Consider the following 19,697-nt stretch of genomic DNA (forward strand, 5'->3'; position numbering starts at 1 on the left):
GCTGCAATAATGGCATTTTGATTATTGTTTAGCAAAAATATAATGAAGCACTGATAATTAATTTCCTATAACAAAGTATAAGTCAAAGCAAAGCCCTATTTTTGCAATATAAAACCTGATGATTATACATGATTACATTTATATATTAACGTCTGTTTTTAATGTATTAAGAATATTTAATGGAAAGTGCTTCAGAAGGAGTTAAATTTTTATAAAGTAGCCATTTTATAAATTATTCTGATACATAATTATCAGTCTACATTAGTGCAAATAAGGAAAATAAAATGTAGGAGTACAATCTTTATTTAAAATAGATATTTTTTCCAAGGCAGTGAAAATAATAAAAGCTTTCCATAATTACAAGGAAAATTAAGGGATTTAGATTTTATGTAAATAAGAGAATGTCCTTCCTAAGATTAAGCTGCAGGCATTAGCTATTTAAAAATAAAATCTATTTTTAATTGATGTTAAATACTAAAGTAATTTCATAAAAGCTAAAGGCATTACTTACCTAATTATTAAGTTTCAAATGCTGGAAAATGGCCCACTACAGAAACTAATATACATCTAACTTTAATTAAGAACCGGGCTTGCTTATCAACCAATATAGAAGTCTACAAATTTTTTTTTTAATCCAATACCAGCAGCAGGAAGAATAAAATATATTTAAAGAGTTCTGTTTCAGAAAAGTATCTATTTTAATTAAACATATCACCAAACTCTGTACATGAAAATTGCCTTTCACTTACAGTTTATTACATTTGTTGTTTTTAATAGTTCCTGATTTCTAGAAATTTTAAGGTTGGAATAATGCTGATTATGAACTACTATTGAAGAATGTATTTTTGTTTAAATACAGAATTATGCTCGTCTATATTAAAAATTATAAGATTTTTACTTTAAAACAGGAAGTGGAATATTTTTATTTTGCTGCCTAAAACTGATATAGCCTGTTTCAGAGGTAATATTTCACTTATTATTTTATAAAAATTATGTTATTTGAGTAGCAAAAATAAGGAAGCAAATTTTAAACATGTGATCAAAACTTTTCTGGAAAAAAAGATAACTTTACTAGATTCATCCAATGTTTCACTAAAACTAGTGATCTGACATAAAGAAGCTAGCAAATAAAGTGAGAAGACATGTGAAATTACAATAAAACTTTTAAAGTCCACTGCCGCCTCTAGACAGATGAAGATAGGACATGACCCCAATATCCTTTCCTTTTTGAAAATAATTTTTTATAAATTTTGTCATGGTTGGGAGTGTAAAATGATGCAATTGACTCCCAGGATTCAATCACATAGTTTTAAAAAATATATGTAGAGAGAGCAAGGGCAGGAAGAAATGGTAACTATCAAAGATTACAATATTTTTTTTTCCAGCAAATTAAAAATGACTAATTTTCACACAAGCAAAAGAAAACCCAGAATGTTGTGAGAGATGCACTTCAGTAGTTTCTAAAGTGATGTTATGGCATAATAAAGAGAGAATTTACATGTTTCTTGGAAAAATATGTTGTATTGTATTTTAAAGATTAATAACTGTTCATAACTCTTCCTGAAATGCTCAAAGGCTTTTTTCTGTTAATAAAGCCAGGTATGTGGTATAAATAATCAAAACTAATGACTAGTGTTAAGTATTCTGAAACAATGTTATAATATCAACTTGATTAAGCTCACAAAATTACAAAAACCACTGCTTTTTATATCCCTTTTCTGACATTCTAAGCAAAGCTTTTAGAGTTTTCTTATTCAGTTTATTAATAACGGAATTTCAAAAATACTATGGTAGCCAGTAATTCCCATCTAATGCTATAAGAACAGCTTAATAAAGGTATAAATTAGATATTCAGATATTAGATTATATCTTATGTATCAGATATCAGAAAACTAAGATCTCAAACTACAGAACTTCACACTATGCTTATTTGGCTTCAAACATTCTCCCCCATATTTCTTGCATGTTAGGATCTTAAAGAAAAACCTAGTAATGAGTAAATAATAGTTGAACACACATATAAGTATCCAGTCTAGAATTTATTCTCAGGTGATTATATAAGGTTCTAAAATTGTATTTTTTTGTAGATCCTTTGCTTTTAAAGTTTTCTAACCTTTTCCTGTTTGATTTATAAACCAAACATCCTGCCTATTTTTAGTATGTTACTATCCATTTTGCCCATTAGAAACTTGTTGGAATATTTCTTCAGAAAAGTAAATTAGAATACTATATTTAATAAAACTGCCTCCTAAAGTAAATCAAAGAAGTCAGTGTAGTCAGTTTTTTTCTTTTCTTTTCTTTTTTTCTTTTACTGAATGAGTAAATCAATCACACACCAACAGTGTTGTAAATTTAAGTGCAAAAGCATTGAAGTGCTTTACTACAAATTACAACCTAGAAACACGTTAACTGAACAATTAAAATTCATACAATCAGATTTAGATATATAACAACACAAAGTAGGAACAGAATTACAGTACATTTACAACACAAGACAGATACATGAATTCATTAGAAAATATTGTAATAAATAATTCATGAATTATAGTGCAATTGATTTATGCATAAATATAACTAATTGCCTAACAATCAGTTTATATTAACAAAATCTGTCAAAATCAAGGCAGCCACAGAGTTTTACTAAATTACTGCGACAATGGAAATACTGCAATTAAAAAACAAATACAAGTATTTGTACTGTAAACAACTAAAAAAATCAGTCTCACTAAAGTTAGTATACAATTTAATATAAAATTGTCATTAGCTACCAGAAATGGTTTAAACAACTTTACTGAGCAGTAGTTTTCTAAAAACAGAGGCACTGTTTTTTCTTTTCCTTCTTTTTTTTTTTTAATATAAAATACTTGAGGAACATTCAAATAAGTAGAAAGCACATAAGGGTTGCTTTCACCTTCATTAAGTCTGCTGAAACGGGATTTTTCAGAAAATTGTCAATTAATAAATAGTAATGGTAACTAAATTCATAAAGTACTTTGAAAGTTTAACATAAAGGTCATCTTAATAGAATCACTGGGGAGAAGGGGAATTTCCCTGCCTTTTCTAGTTTGTATAATCAAATGTCAACTCAATAATAGAAATGTTTTGTTTCTTTTAAAAGTTATGGGTTGATTATTACCTATAAACTATCAAAAAATATTTTAATTTACTATTTCTGACCAAAAATAAATAATACAAGTACTAAAATGCTGTAAATTAACTATAATATTACCTATAAAACTACTGATTACTGTGAAGTCAATAGCAAAATGATCCCTGATTTATGAATCCTGTAAAGTTTTTGGTCAGGTCATCTTTTAAATGATACAAAAGTGTTCTGTAAGTTTCCCTTTACTATAAACTTCTCAATCAATTTATTAATGTAAATATAGTGTGAGGAATAAAAAAGCTCAATACAATATAAATATTATGTAATGCATTCAAAGCCCCCAAAGTTTTCCAAGTAAAATTCTGTATAAAGAGGTCATTAAAATTGTTTTGAAATATGTACTTTACCTTTAACTTTGCTTTTCATTGGGGGAAGGGGGAAATATACTAAATAATCCAAGTTCTGGCCCTCACAAAATATGGCTTAATTCTTTAAAAAGAAAGATGACCCTGACATCTGCTGTTCTGTAATCTATTATGTATATTTTCTTGGGGTGGAAAAAAAAAGAGGATTCATACCCTAGTGTGCAGGTAACATTAATAGCTGAAGAGGGTTAAGTATAGATCTCAGAGACCAAATAACTGCTTGGTTGTGTAGTTTCTCACTCTTCAGTTTCTTTAAACATGTAAGCAGTTTTAAAATTTAATAGCTGAAAATCTCTTTAGTATTACACGTATATATGATTATTAAATACACACAAACACAAGTGTAAAAACACAAGCATTTGACAAGGTGCACTTATTTTTTAAATTCAGCTAAAAGTATTCCTTTTGGACTTACAAAAACTGGCTTAGAAAAATGATCAGAACCTGAATTTTAACAGAGAAAGGGGGCACTCAGAATTTTGAATACATAAAGCAAATCCCTATTCTTTATATGAAGGCATATGCTTTATAACATTTTACCACTACAGTTGCATACTCCATAAATCCAACAAGGATACTTTGACCCATATTTTAAAACTGCTATGTAAAAATGACCAGTCTCTCTTATGAGTCTAGTAAAAGTTAAAATGCACTGCCCAGCTTCTAACTACCCAATTAGTAGAGAGTTTACATTACTGAAAGTTCAAAACAGCTTCAGTGTTAAATATTTGTAAATCTATTCAAGACCCTGAACAAACTGCAAATTTGGTTATTAGCAAAATGATAATGTATCGCCCACCAAAATGAAATCTGCAATTCATTTTGATAAACTGAAAATGTTTTGAAATGTCACAGCAGCAAATATATTAAAGTTACACTGAGGTTTTTCAATAGTAGGAGTGTGTCACAATCCTTAAAATTTAAAGTAGTCATAACATCAACTAACCAGCACATTTAAACCAAAATTATCATTCTCAAGCTTTTTCTGTGCACATTATAAACATGCTCTAAGTTGCATTCCAACTTTCTTTTCTAACCTTACACATTAGCTTATTTTTCAAATGAAAAACAAAACTAAATTATTTTAATAATTAAATTTAAATTATTTTTTGTTCTTAGTACTCCATCTTATATTAAAGGGTTCTATAGCTGCTGGGGTTAACTATGTGTCAGTTTTTTTTAAGTATATACCTTATATACCCCAACTTCTTGCTAAATCAACTATTAAATGATAAATATTAAATCTCATTATACATATCCTTTAAGGTTTTCTTTTCTATTCCTGGTGGATGCACTTGAGTGCATTTTGTAGTTCATAGAATGCACTGTAGTGTACTAACACTGTATATATTAATTTTTCTTAGTATGGAGATAGCTGTCTATTTAAACTTTGATTGGTTATTTGACATACATACAACAACTGTTAAGTATGTTGTATAGAATGTTTATAAACTATGAATATCATATTTCCATTATAAGATGGTTCAACTGAATGGCTGGAATGGTCTTTCACCAATAAAAATGTTTCACTTGACAATTACTTGTTTTCCCACAACGCTTTATGCTATTGACTACTAAAGAAAACCTGAATCTTTTTCACCTATTTATACAAGGATTAAATACAAACTATCAGAATTAAGTAAGCAACTATATAATTCTGTCCACAGTGAAAACCCTGAATAAAACTTTTTTTCAAAAGGCATGTAAGTGGTTTTTGAACTGTAAAATTTCATGTCTCCTGTCAGAGTGAGCATTTGTAATTCCCACGTGTGTATACAGACACACAAATACACACCTGTGCACATACACACACACGCAAACACACACACACACACACACAAACATTTTCCTAACAAGTAATCTACACAGGCTTGCTGCTGTTTTTGCAGCTGCCAGTCCCTGAATCTGTCATATTATATAACCCAGTGTCTGGTAATCGTAGTTTCTTCTTCGGAGGAGTCTTCAGTGTTCCAGATCTTTCTTTTACCTTGTATTCTAAAGTGCTGTGAGGTACCCCATAAATTCCTTGTGCTTTGGAAACACTCATTTTTCCACTCATTACCATCGCAATAGCTTCTTCCATTATTTCATGATCATATTGCCGATAGCGGCCACGTTTTTTCCTGGGCTGCTTACTGTCTTTTCGATCTAATCCATCTTCAGTATTTTCAGAGGTCCCATCAACTGTTCCATTTTTAGAATTAAGACACAAAGGAGAGAGGTCCCCATGTAGAAAGTAAGAGTCAACACTTGAGTGAGTTACAGGCCCAGAACATTCTATTTTGTTCTGTTTAGGGAGTATATTTTTCAGTTTTTGGAGAGCTGATCCTTCTAGGACTGAAGAGGTTTTGGAAACTTGATACATAACATCCAGCAGACCAGAACCATCAGGTTGTGATTTTGAGACAGAACTTACTCGTAGCTGAGGAATTTTTAACTGTACAGTAGGATTTGAAGTTTCATATTGGAGGCTTTCATTTTTTTCTTTAAACTGAGTGACCATTTTCTGTAGAGTTAGCTGATGGAGGTAAGTGGAAGCTGTTGGGAATTTTAATTCTGAGGTTTCAAGTAGATTGAGTTTACTTTTTTCTGTGCGCTCTGCTTGAGCTCTTGCCCACAAGGCTACTTTTTGCAGCACTGCACAAGTTTCTTTACTGTCCTTATATGAATAACTATCATGGAAATCTCGAGTTTTGTTTTTAAAAGATGCAGGCTTCCCTGCTGGTAAGGCTTCTAAGTGAAGAAGTAAAGTTTTTTGAGGTATGCCATAAAGTATGCCTGCTTTATTTATGTCCAGTGCTCCAGACTGAATGTCTTTCAAAGCTTTTGAGAGCAAACCATCTGCAAACTCAGCACTTCTTTCCACATAGTCCTCTCTGTTTCTGTGTAGTCTCCTGGATGGATGGAATGAAACGATGGTAAACTGATGCATGAGAGACTCTCACACAGCTATGGAAGGGGAGGGTCCACTCCTTTATTATACTCCTTGCTTAGGTAACATCACTGCTTATGACACTTTTAAGTCTGTGAGATGTAGTAGTTACTCCTTATCAAAGCAAACGCTACAGTCCTGGTAGGACAATGTGTCAATGATACGGTGGCCTCAACGGGCAGACCTTCCAAGAACATAAAATCCTAACTCAGTATTTGGAAAAATATTCTCATGATGTTGCTATTCCTCTGACAGATGCTTGCAGAGCAACACTTATAATTTGTACAATTAGAGCTCCATTATAAAAAGTACCCAAATCCTAAAGGAGTTTTTGTTAGTACAAACGTGACGTTACCGCTAAACAAGTAATAAAAGAGTCAACCCCTTTAAAGGAAATTTGTAGCAGCAGGAATATTTCCAAACACAAACATCCCATATTTCCACAAGACTAATTTTTCTCTAGACAAGAGCTTAAAACTTGAAACAAGTAGATAAGTTATATTTGAATAATTTAATTTTAGATATTATAAATGTCACTTCTATTTCAAATTATCATTGTAATTTTCAAAGTTTCTCCAACAGAAAGCTGACTATACCTTACGACTCAAATACTACTACAGCCATAGTTGAAACAAATTACAGTCTACCTCTAAGATTTAAATGTGACACAAAAGCTTCCTGTGCAGTTAGTTAATGGGAAGATGCAAAAAAGTTGTAAAAAAAAAATCCAAAAATCCAACAGAACAGCATTTCACTACTAATTATTTATTTAATGATTAATGACACTTTTCAAAGCATGAAAGGACTTTTTGTGGTGATTACTAGATATATTTAAGTAGTTTGCCACCACATCTAAAGTGCAATAAAAAAATCTAAACACTATAAACTAGCATTAATAATTAGTAAGTACAGTGCTTTTAGAATTTGTTCATTGTTTTAAAAAATTAATAAATTACATATTTCCCTTAAAATTGCGTCCTGTGTATTTAATTTAATATTCTCTTACTCGTCCTGCTTCTTAGTTTGTATTCTATGATTAAGTTGGTAGTTCATTTTAGTAACATGAACTAAAGTTTGGTGATTGTTCTGATAACTTTTCTTTAACAGAAAGAATAAAAAAGAAAGAGAAAGGACAAATGAAAGGTATGAGAGAGAGACACTTATGAGTGACAAAAATTCTGGAGGAAAACTATATACGTCAATACTACTCAGAATAGTATTAAGAGTTCTCTGCAGAGATAATTTTATATTAATATTAAATTATATTTCCTAGATATTGCTTACCCAGCCACTGAATTTTCAGAAGAAGGATCACATATGGATGACTCTTCAGATTTTATGCTGGTTTTCTTTGTAGAGAGATCTAACACTCCATCCCCTATAATTTTTGCAAGAGAAAAAACTTTATATTTGCAACAGATAGGCAATCCTTACATTTTAATATTTCATATTTTGTTGGTCTAATTCATAACACTAGTATTTGATACGTGGCCATTACCTATTCATCTTAAACGGGTTTAGGAACAGGATATGACTGGGAAGGCACTATATAGGAAAAAAAGAACAGAGGAGGAGCTGGCATTGCCAGGTGATAGGAAGAAACTAACTAAATATATGATATAAAATTTGTCTAAGATAAACTTTTAGTCACCTCTCCACCATTTTGTAGTGAATAGCCATTGATTGCTCATTCATGACTGTTTTCCATTCAAAGCTGCCCAGATAATGCTTTGGGAAGGTGGGAGTGATGTAAATTGTACAAAATGGAGAGAATAGAAAATGTGATGATGAGTAAGAGAATTGAATAATTAGCATTTACTAGGACTAGCAAAAGGTAAACTGTGGCTGTATGTATAAACATGTATTTTCTAGAACTCATAGTGTAAAATTTTACTCTTTTAAATTATTGAACTATACAATAGTTAAATCATTGCCTACATAACATATTGTGCTTATATCTACGACTAAAGACATAACTTACGATAATGCAACTTTAGAAAAATGTTATAAAATAACTGCCTATGCATGTTATTAAAATGTAGTTATTATTATACAACATTTACATAAATAAAAACTCAATGACTCAGACTTGTTAATCTGGCATGCTTCAGGATCAAAAAGGATAAAAATAAACCATGAATTTAAAACCCAGCAAATAATTCCGTGAATGTTTTTATTGTTAGCTACAAAACTGAAAGTTTTAGCTATAAGAAAAATTATTATTAAAAAATACATGTTTAAAAATATACTAATTCAACTGGGCTTAAAAAATTCAACTGGATTTTACTGTAACCATAATTAATCCATGAAATATGTATGTTCCTGGGCAGATACAAAGATGAAAAATAAAAAAAAAATCCTATCTATAGCATCCTATATAGACTTCGACAATAATTTATTGAGTGCTCACTATATGCAAAGCACTATTTTAGGCACCAGAAGAGCATCAAAAAAAAAAAAAAAGTCATACAAAGTACCTATTGTCATAGTCATAGTGCTTAGGATCTAATGAGATAATTCATACACCACCACAACCAGCACCACTACCACCAGCAATTATGATAGTGCCACCCTGGAAAATAACACAGAGTAAGCTGATAGAGTAATGAGGGTGGGGCTGAGAACGCTGCTGTTTTACACAGTGTTATCAGTGCAGGCTTCTTTGATTTGAACAGGGCCCTGAATAAGATGAGGGTCACCAACTAATCAGATACATGGGAGAGCGTTTCTGAAAGAACAGTCTGTGTAGAGGCTGTGATATGGAACCATGTCTGGAATGTCAGAGGAATAGCCAAGGCCAGGGTATCTGAAATGAAGGAAGCCAGGCCAAGAGTGAGCTGAGATCAGAAATGTTGTAAGAAGAGGTTAAACAGGGCCATTGGGCCATGGCAAGAACTTCGCATTTCGTTCCGACAGAGACAGGAAGCCACTGGCCACTGGAGGATTCTGGGTGGAAGACTGACATGATTTCAATTTAGGTTTTTAAAAGATCAATCTGCTATGGGAGAATGGACCGCAAGGAGCTAAAGGTGGAGCAGGGAAACCTCCTGGGAAAGTGCTATGCTATTTCTCATTTCTGGGCTTTCACACTTGGAATTGGTTTCCTCTGCCTAGAAGATTCGTACTCCTCTCCTCCAGACCCCCGCCTCACCCCAGCCACCCCTCCAAATTCTCACCAAATCTAACTCATCAGCCCCACTCAGAACACAACGTAGAGTTGGTTGATCATCGTAATAGGTTACCATACCAGTAACACTTACTTACAGTATTTAGCGGGTTGTAATGCTAGTTGTTCATATATCTACCAGTGCTAGCCACAGACTATAAGCTATGTGAAGGCAGAGACCATGCATATTTTATTCATCAATATATCCCTGCTGCTTAGAATAGCGTCTGGCATACAATAAGTATTCAATAAATGTTTGCTGAACAGAATTTCAAAGAACTGGAAAAATTCAGTATGGCTAGAGGTTAGCATCCACATAGAAGGGTAAAAGGGGGAGACTGAAGAAGCAAAGTACCTGACACAGAGTATCTTGAAAAATTATTAAATACAGTTTATTGCCCCAGTTTACCCATCCAGCTTAATTTTAAGCTTAGTCTCCAACTCATCTCAAACCTCACGTCTCATTTATCTATGTAACTACCTGAATTCCCTCAAACATGCTATGCAATGTTATGCCTCTCAAATTGCAGTACCTTGTTCCCTCTGCCTAGAATGCTCTACCTATTCGACTTGTCAAACTTCTACTCATCAAACTTCTACTTATCCTTAAAGACTCAGATCTCCTGCCCAGGCAGAAAATGCTTATTTTGTCTTCCTGCCTGGACAGCATCCTATAATACTTATGACACTATCATGCAATTATTGATTTATAAATCTTTTTCTCCCATGAGACTGAATCCCTCAAGGTTCAGGATCTTGACTTATTCATTTGTATTACCAAACATTGGCAGAGTGCTAAAACCTACTAAAAGGAGAACGAAATGTCTTCTCTGTTCTATCATCTCATTTCTCTTTTTTGGCAATTAAAATTTTACTACTTTAAGAACTTACAAGAAAGGATAACTGCCAAACCCATATTCAAGTTTATAACTTTATTCACTAATTTTGATTTTGCTCATTTTATGTATAGTTTATGGCATATAAAACACATTCCCCTAAGTCCGTTACTCTTAGTACCAGAATGAAGTAATGAAATTTCCCCCATTCTAAGCTCTCTTAGACTTGATATGCTCCATTTAAAATTATTTCATAAAACAGAAATTATGAAAGGAGGTACAGGAACCCCTTTCTCTCCTTTACAGATAATATAAAAACTAGGCTGCAGCTCTCTACCTGGGGCAGTAAAGGTTTCTTTTCTTTTTTTGGACTACTCACACACAAAGCACCAACTATAGCGCATTTTAGTCTGGATGAGCTACATATAAGCTCTACTCCATCTTTCAGAAATCTACACAAATAGGCTTATACTTCTGATTCTTTCTCTTTAGGAAGTCTAAACAATGACCCTATTGAGAAATGCTTTTATCTCTTCTTCATAGCCCTTTCTCCACATCTAGGCTATGTTAGAAGTTTTATTCTAAAAGGATTTGACAAATAAAGTAATACAGTATCTAGTGAAAATGAAAAATGTACTCCATCATATTTGTCACATTGCATTAAAATTCTTTTATCAATTAATGTCGACATAGTAAACACAAAATACATAAACATGTAATAGTTCCAATACCATTAAGAATTTTAGATCAATTTTAGTTATCTATAGAAAATCTCACTTTTTGTTAGCAGTATTAACCATCTATACTATTTTGCTGATAGCATGATTCCCTTTTCTTCATAAGGCCTGTAGTTCAAGGGCTGGAAAAGTCAAAAGAAGTTACTCCTAGGATTGTCTGAATTAGAAAAACAAAAACAATGAGACAGCCAGCTTGGGAAGGATAGAGAAAGCCCAGGAATGGGGGCGGGGGGTGGGGGGGGTGGGGGAAGGATATTTTCTTGTTCCTCATAATTTACATCTATCTGAATGGTGATTACATCACTCCTTCACAATGGAGATATAACTAGGTTTTGTGTGTACATCATTCCAAAGTACTAAAATTAACTCTAAATACACGATAAAAATCTATTTAAAATCAACTCTTGGTCACCTCTCCCACCATTTTGTAGTGAATAATGTAGATAAAACTAAGCACCCAGCATGCTATTACAAGATAATACAAACTAAGTAAGGTGGAGGGGGAGGAAATTAATTCAATTTTACTAGTATATTCTCTGCAGTCTATCTTATTACACTGTAATTTATTCCCCATTTATTTACTGTTGGTATTCAGGTTTAGTTTTTCACTGTTACAAACAATGCTGAAAAGAATATCCTTCTAAATTTTTTTGTGTTCATGTACAATAATTCTGTAAGATAAACTATCAGAAGTGCTGAACAATAGATATTACCAAATTTATTTCCCATATCCTTGATAACACTTGGTGTTGCTGTGATTTTTAATTTTTGGTGAATAAGTAAACTTCAGGATTAAGTGAAAAAGAGAGTGTATTTATTATGCCATTTATGTGAATATTTAAATCACACAAAACTATTTTGTTTATAGATACATAAATAGGTGGTATCATTGGTTGCTTCCAAGGGTAAACAAAAAGATCTAAAAGGATCTTAACTGTATTTCTAGAAATACTTTAGTTCCTTAAGAGAAGACAAATCAGAGGTAAATATGACCAAATAACATGTTTATTAATTCTGGTTAACAAGTACATGATTATTACATTGTATTTTTCTGTATATTCAAAATTTTTACTAACATTTAATAATAAATACAAAATTGTTTTCATTTACTGGTTGGAGACGGATCATTTGACATTATAATTTAATTAATAATTTAATTATTTCTGATCAAACACTATTGTAAAATGAATTAAAGATAAGCCAATCCAATCTTTGAGCAAGGTCAGGTAATTGTCTATATAACACTACTGGAATTAAATTTAAAAATAAACTGACGTTTCAAAAATTGAAGTCATGGCCAAATTGGGCAATTTCTTGAATACTGACACTTTATTGGGTTAATTTTTAGTTAAAATTCAGATTTCAATTTTTCATTTATAAACTGTTCTCTTTCCTGTATTGTCATGCAAATTTCTGATAAAGGATCTATTCAAAAAGGACAACTGGAACCTTCATAATATAGAATTGTTTTCCACCCCTCCAAGGAAATCATTCTGTTTCACCTCTTATCTGGCCTTCTGCTATTCTCCTCTGTAGGAGATTCTTATGGTTTTGTTAATTATATTCGACTGATTGCTAGAAAATATTAGTAACTTACATTAAACCTAATGTGTTTAAAACTGTATTTTTCTATAGTGTACTTAGAGTGTGCAAAGCATTTGCTGCAAACATTACATGTCTTAACTCATCCAGTTCTCACAACAAACGGATGGCATAAATAGGTTTATTAATGCGCAAATTTTGATGATGATAAAACTGAAAATGAAAGAGAAATCAACTACTTCAGAGGCTGAGATGGAAGAATTACCTGAGCCCAGAGTTTAAGTCCAGCCTGGGCAACATAGTAAGACTCCTGTCTCTTAAAAAACACAAAAACAAAAAACAATGTAGCCATATGTCATCAAAAATCTTAAAAATGTTAACACTCTTCTAGGTATCTAAGAAAATAATATTTAACATAAAAAATGTTTTATATACAAAGATATACCGTAGATTATACAATTTTTTAAAAACACTAAATATTTAAAAAATGGTTACATAAATTATGGTCCCTTCACTTGCTTGAGAATTAGATTTAACACTGCCATTAAGGCAATTAATAAAGCATGAAAAACCTGCAAACGCTACTGTAACATTTTTAAAAGGTATGATATAAAAATCTGATATACAGATGATGTAAACATGTAAATGCAAATGCTACTATAACATTTTTAAAAGGGATGATATAAAATTTGATATACAGATGACGTAAATGTGTTTTGCATGTAAAACAAGAACCCCCAAATAAAATAAAATATAGAATAAACTGTGGAAGTAAATATACAAAAATGGGAACAATGGTGATCTTTGGTTGATAAAGTGTTGAGCAGTTAAAATATGTGATTGTGTGCATGCACATACCTAGGTATGTATGCGTCTACATATACATTTACAAATACTCTTCTGCCTTTCCCAAGTTTCCATAATAAAAAAAAATCCGTAAACTTAATTAGCAAAAAGTCAACAAAGTGTGAAAGCATTCCCTGGGTTTATCCAAATTTCAATTTTAAAAATTTGAAGTCTTATGCTCACTGCAAATAAAATTGTTTTGATTGTTACTGTTTAACTATGGGGTTTCAGTCATGGGAGAAATAACACAAGAGTAGCACATTATTGTAGCCTTAGGATTGGTTTTTCCTTCATTTGCCTACCTCTGCAAGTCAAATAGTATTTTTTTCTTTTTTTTTTTTTTTTCTGAGACAGAATCTCACTCTGTTGCCCAGGCTGGAGTGCAGTGGCATAATCTCGGCTCACTGCAACCTCCACCTCCCGGGTTCAAGTGATTCTCCTGCCTCAGCCTCCCAAGGTAGCCGGGATTACAGGCACCTGCCACCATGCCCAGCTAATTTTTGTATTTTTAGTAGAGACGGGGTTTCACCATATTGGCCAGGCTGGTCTCCAACTCCTGAGCGCCAAATGGTCTGCCTGCCTTGGCCTCCCAAAGTGCTGGGATTACAGGCATGAGCCACCATGCCCAGGCTCAAATAGTTTCTTAACTGGAAGGTTATTTTCTTCCTGATGTGTTTTATTTTGTATATATATTGCTGAAATAAATACTACAGAATTCATTAATCTACTATTCATTATGATAAGAGATGATATAAATCAGAGTAAAGTACTTATAGTGAATTTAAGATGTAAACATTTATAATAGCAAATTTAGGAAAATGCTACAGGTGAAATTAAAATAAGGCTTCAACATTTCCACCAAATGCCATTTGAGACTTTTGTTGTAATTCTTTTTTCTTTCTTCAGTTATTCCTGCAAGTACTAATTAAATCATGGCTTCAAAAGGCTTCAAGTCAGTACCTATGAAAAACATTTTAAAGAACATGTTCTCTTTTATCCTCTATATTACATTACCTTATTCTGTAAAAAGTTTTAGCCAAATATATTATTTAAAACATGGTTTGTATACTTATTGCAACGTCATAGTGGAAGACTAGATTTTTTTAACCATACATTTCAGACTCCTTGTTATGCTCCTCCAGAAATTACTTTTAAAAAACCTTTTATAAATATGTTTTACACAAAAGTACAATCTAACTATACAGTTTAACGAATTTTCATGAACTCAACCTTCCTGTATAAAAACTACACCTACTTACCAGTGTCAACCCTGACGCTCCCCCACCTCAGTATCTTCTTCTGGTCACTACCTTGTCCCCACCCCTACTATCTTGACTTTCAACAGCATTGTGCATTCTTTTAGATCCAGCAATTTCACTTCTAGGAATTTGTCCTGAAGTAAAAATTGAGTTTAAAACCTTAGCTCAAGAATGTTTATTTATATATAAAAGACACACAATATGTGATCCTTCCATACTATTGAGCTAAGTAAATGAATTTAAGTATTAAAATGATTCTGCAGAAAAATACTTAGTAACATAAGGATGTCAAAAATATAAATTCATGCAAACAGTTTACAGAGGATATATATCTCATGTAGTAGGTTAGTGGGGCTCAGCACTGAGAGTGTGTTTTGTGCACATGTAGATATTCTTTAGTAAATGGTTTGGAAGGACCGAACACAGGAGCACCTGCAGATAGCTCTGGGTGGAAGAATACAGGATAATTGTTATTTTCTTCATTTCCTTATTTGTTTTCTAGTTTTTCTACAGTAGGTAAAGCTATCTTCTAATGCCTAATTTGCATTGAAATTTCTTGAGTCCAAAACGTGTTTTTACAGTTGATATCTTCAACTAGAATCAAATAATGTCTCTGTTACATTTGATTCTTAGCATGACACATTTGATTCTAAGGTTATTTATTTATTTTTGAGATGGAGTCTTACTTTGCTGCCCAGGCTGGAGTGCAGTGGCATGATCTGGGCTCACTGCAACCTCTGCCTCCTGGGTTCAAGCGATTCTCTAGCCTTGGCCTCCCAAGTAGCTGGGATCACAGGTATGCGCCACCACGCCTGGCTAATTTTTGTATTTTTAGTAGATATGGGGTTTCACCATGTTGGCCAGGCTGGTCTTGAACGCCTGACCTCAAGTGATCCACCTGCCTCAGCATCTCAAAGCGCTGGGATTACAGGCGTGAGCCACCACACCTGGCCATGGTCTCTAATTTAGGGCAGCACTTTCCCCAATTTATGATGGGGCTATGTCTTGATAAACCCACTGTAAATAAAAAAATATAGTAAGTCAAAAATGCATTTATATCCCAATACACCCATCATAAAGTTGAAAAACTGTAAGTTGAACCACCTTAAGTTGATGACCATCTGCACTGTTTTCCTGTGGTATCATTTACTTTGCTTTAAAAAATTTCTTGTATAATAATTCTGATAAACTTGGAATTGGCAATAAAGCAAGTAACTCAAACTTTTGAATTTCATAATTCCTTTTTACTCTTAAAAATTATTGCAGACCTTTTATGTGGGCTATATCTACTGATATTTACCATAACAGAAATTAAAGGATTTTAAAAGTATTTATAATTGATAACAATAACAACGCTAAAAATGTTAATGTTCATAAAAACATTTATGAAAAATGTTTTCAAAATGAGTAAAAAGAATATTTTAAAAACAGTTTTGTAGATCTCTTTAATGTCCAGCTTAATAGAAAACAGCTGAATTCTCACATCTGCTTCTGCATTGATTGTGTTGAGATATCACACATCACGTAGCTTCTGGGCGACTTTACTATACACACTTGTGAGAGAATGAGAGTAAAAAGAACAAATAACATATTACTAATTTTAACTTGGTATATCTCCTGAAAGGGTTTCAGGGATTCTTAGGGCCTCCTGACTATGCTTGAGAACCAGCGGTGTAAAAATTGTTTAGATCCACGTTCAACATTTTTGGTAAGAATACTTCACAGGTGAAGTGACATATCACAAGGTACATAAAGTCTATTTTCAATGATGCTCAAGTGATCAGTGTGTTCTGATGGTGACAGTCTGACCCCTTTGTTGTAAAGTTCTCAAAATAAACTTTCCTGATACTTTTTATCTTTATATATATTATATATGTGTATATATGTATATATGTATATATGTGTATATATATTATATACGTATATATGTATATATAATATATATGTATATATTATATATGTATATATGATATATATTATATGTATATATGATATATATTATATATAACATATATATGATATATATTATATATAACATATATATGATATATATTATATATAACATATATATGATATATAATATATAACATATATATGATATATATTATATATAACATATATATGATATATATTATATATCATATATATGTATATATATTATATATATATAAAAGTTTTATTGGTTTGAATTGACACATAATTGAACCTATTTATGGGGTCCACTGTGATGTTTCCATACAGGTATACATGTACACATTGTACGGTAATCAGTGTAATTAGCATATTCACCACCTCAAACACTTGTCTTTGTGGTGACAACATTCAAAATATTCTTCTAGCTGTTTTGAACTGTTACCATTAACTATAGTCACCCTATTGTGCAACAGAACACAAGAAGTATTCCTCCTACCTAACTTTGTACCTGTTGATCAACCTCTCTCCATTCCCCTCCCCACACCCTTTTCCAGCCTCTGGTAATCACTATTCTACTCTCTACTTCTATGAGATCGACTTTATTTAGATTCCACATGAGTGACAAATACACATATTGTATTTGTCCTACTGTGCTGGACTTATTTTACTTAATGTCCTCCAGTTTCATCCACGTTGTTGCGAATGACAGGATTTCATTTTTTATTGGCTGAAATAGTATTCCACTTTGTATACATACCACATTAAAAAAATCCATTCATCTGTTGATGGACATTTAGGTTGATCCCATAACCTTGGTTATTACAATTCAGCAGTTTTCTCTGTATTCAGAGTTGTGCAACCATCACAATTTTAGAACATTTTCTCCACCCTAGAAAGAAATCCTGCACTCTTGGGCGACTGCTCTCCCTTGTCCTATGACTCCTGGCCTTTGGCAACCAGTAATCTACTTTCTATGCCTATGGATTTTCCTACTCTAAACATTTCATACAAATAGAATCATATATTTGGTCTTTTGTGACTGGCTGCTTTTACTCAGCACAATGTTTTTAAGGTTCACTCATGTTGTATCATGCATCAGTACTCCTTTTTATTGTTGAATACTATTCCATTGTATGGATATACAATATTTTACTTATCCTTTCTTCAGTTAATGGACATTTGGGTTGTTTGCACTTCTTGGCTATTATGAATAATGCTGTTATAAACATTTGTGTACAAGTTTTTGTGTGGACATGTTTTTGATTCTCTTGAGTAGGTTCCTCGGAGTAGAACTGTTGGGTTATATAACTGGATGTGCAACCTTCTGAGGAACTTCAGACTGTTTCCAAAGGGGTTGCATCATTTTATATTCTTACCAGCAATGTATGAGGGGTCCAAATTTTCTGCATCTTTGCCAACACTTCTTGTATCTTTTAGATTCTAGCCATCCCTAGTGGATGTGAAACAATGTCTTTCTTTTTCTTTCTTTTCTCCTCTCCTTTCCTTCCCTTTCTCTCTCTCTTTCTTTCAAGAGGGAGTTTCGCTCTTGTTGCCCAGGCTGGAGTGCAATGGCACAATCTCGACTCACTGCAACCTCCACCTCCCAGGTTCAAGCGATTCTCCTGTTTCAGCCTCCCAAATAGCTCGGATTACAGGTATGTACCACCACGCCCAGCTAGTTTTTTTGTATTTATTAGAGACGGGGTTTCACCACGTTAGCCAGGCTGGTCGCGAACTCCTGATCTCAGGTGATCCACCCGCCTTGGCCTTCCAAAGTGATGGGATTACAGGTGTGAGCCACCACGCCTGGCCTGTGTTTCTTTTGTAAGTTTTAATTTTTGTGGTTACTGAGTATGGGGTACATGAGACATTCTGACACAGGCATACAATTGTATAACGATCACATCAGGGTAGACGGGGCATCCATCACTTCAAGCATTTATCCTTTGTGTTGCAAACAATATAATTATACTCAGTTATTTTAAAATGTACAATTAAACTGTTATTGACTACAGTCATCCTGTTGTGCTCTCAAATACTAGATCTTATTATTTCTACTTTTTTGTCCCCATTAACTATCCCCACTTCCTCCTTACCCCACCCCCCACTATCCTTCTCAGCCTCTGGTAACCATCCTTCTACTATCTCCATGAGTTCAATTGCTTTAATTTTTAGCTCCCACAAGTAGGTAAGAACATGAAAAGTTTGTCCACCTGTGCCTGATTTATTTTGCTTAACATAATGACCTCCAGTTCCATCCATCTTGTTGCAAATGAAAGGATCTCATTCTTTTTTTATGGCTGAATAGCACTCCATTGTGTATGTGTACCACATTTTCTTTATCCATTTGTCTGCTGATGGACACTTAGGTTTCTTCCAAATCTTGGCTATTGTGAATAAAACTGCAATAAACAGGGGAGTTCAGACATCTCTTTGATATACTGATTTCCTTTTTTTTTTTTTTTAGGGTATATACCTAGCAATGGGATTGCTGGATCATATGATGGCTCTATTTTTAGTTTTTTGAGTAACCTCTAAACTGTTCTCCACAGTGGCTGTATTAATTTACATTAGTCTTTATCTTCTGATGCTGTTGTTTGATTCAAATATCTTATTGGGGTGGAAAAACAGTAATATTTGTAGTCTATTATGTCTTCCATATTTATTAGCCAACATTCTTCAAGAATTTTCTTTAAATGATTTGGTTGCCCTGAACCACAATTTGTATAGAAAAAGCAAGATAAATGCTTAACACTTTCCTTTAATTGCTAATTTTCACAGTAAAGAACTGGTGTTGTGTGTACCTCCAATAGAGACTACTAACTCTGGGGGACACTTTCAGTTTCTGGTTCTCATAAATGAGTACATTTTAAAACATTCACTATTTTTCATTCCACTGAAATTGTTCTTCTACTGATGATCAAATATTTTCAT

General features: G+C 32.8%; 1 protein-coding gene across 18 annotated transcripts in view; it reads right to left on the minus strand.

The window, feature by feature from the left end:
* LCORL (ligand dependent nuclear receptor corepressor like) overlaps positions 1 to 19,697 on the minus strand; it is a 180,249-nt gene that overhangs the window by 35,115 nt on the left and 125,437 nt on the right. For 9 of the 18 annotated variants that reach the window (XM_054485833.2, XM_054485834.2, XM_054485838.2 and 6 more), the window contains one exon: positions 7,748 to 7,841. The exons of 3 other annotated variants lie outside the window; for them this stretch is intronic. In XM_054485833.2, the coding sequence (XP_054341808.1) occupies positions 7,748 to 7,841 (94 nt within the window). 6 more of the 18 variants (XM_054485835.2, XM_054485836.2, XM_054485837.1 and 3 more) reach the window with 4 other exon arrangements.

The sequence above is a fragment of the Pongo pygmaeus genome, chromosome 3 (assembly GCF_028885625.2).
Source record: "Pongo pygmaeus isolate AG05252 chromosome 3, NHGRI_mPonPyg2-v2.0_pri, whole genome shotgun sequence".
Taxonomy (NCBI): Eukaryota; Metazoa; Chordata; class Mammalia; order Primates; family Hominidae; genus Pongo; species Pongo pygmaeus.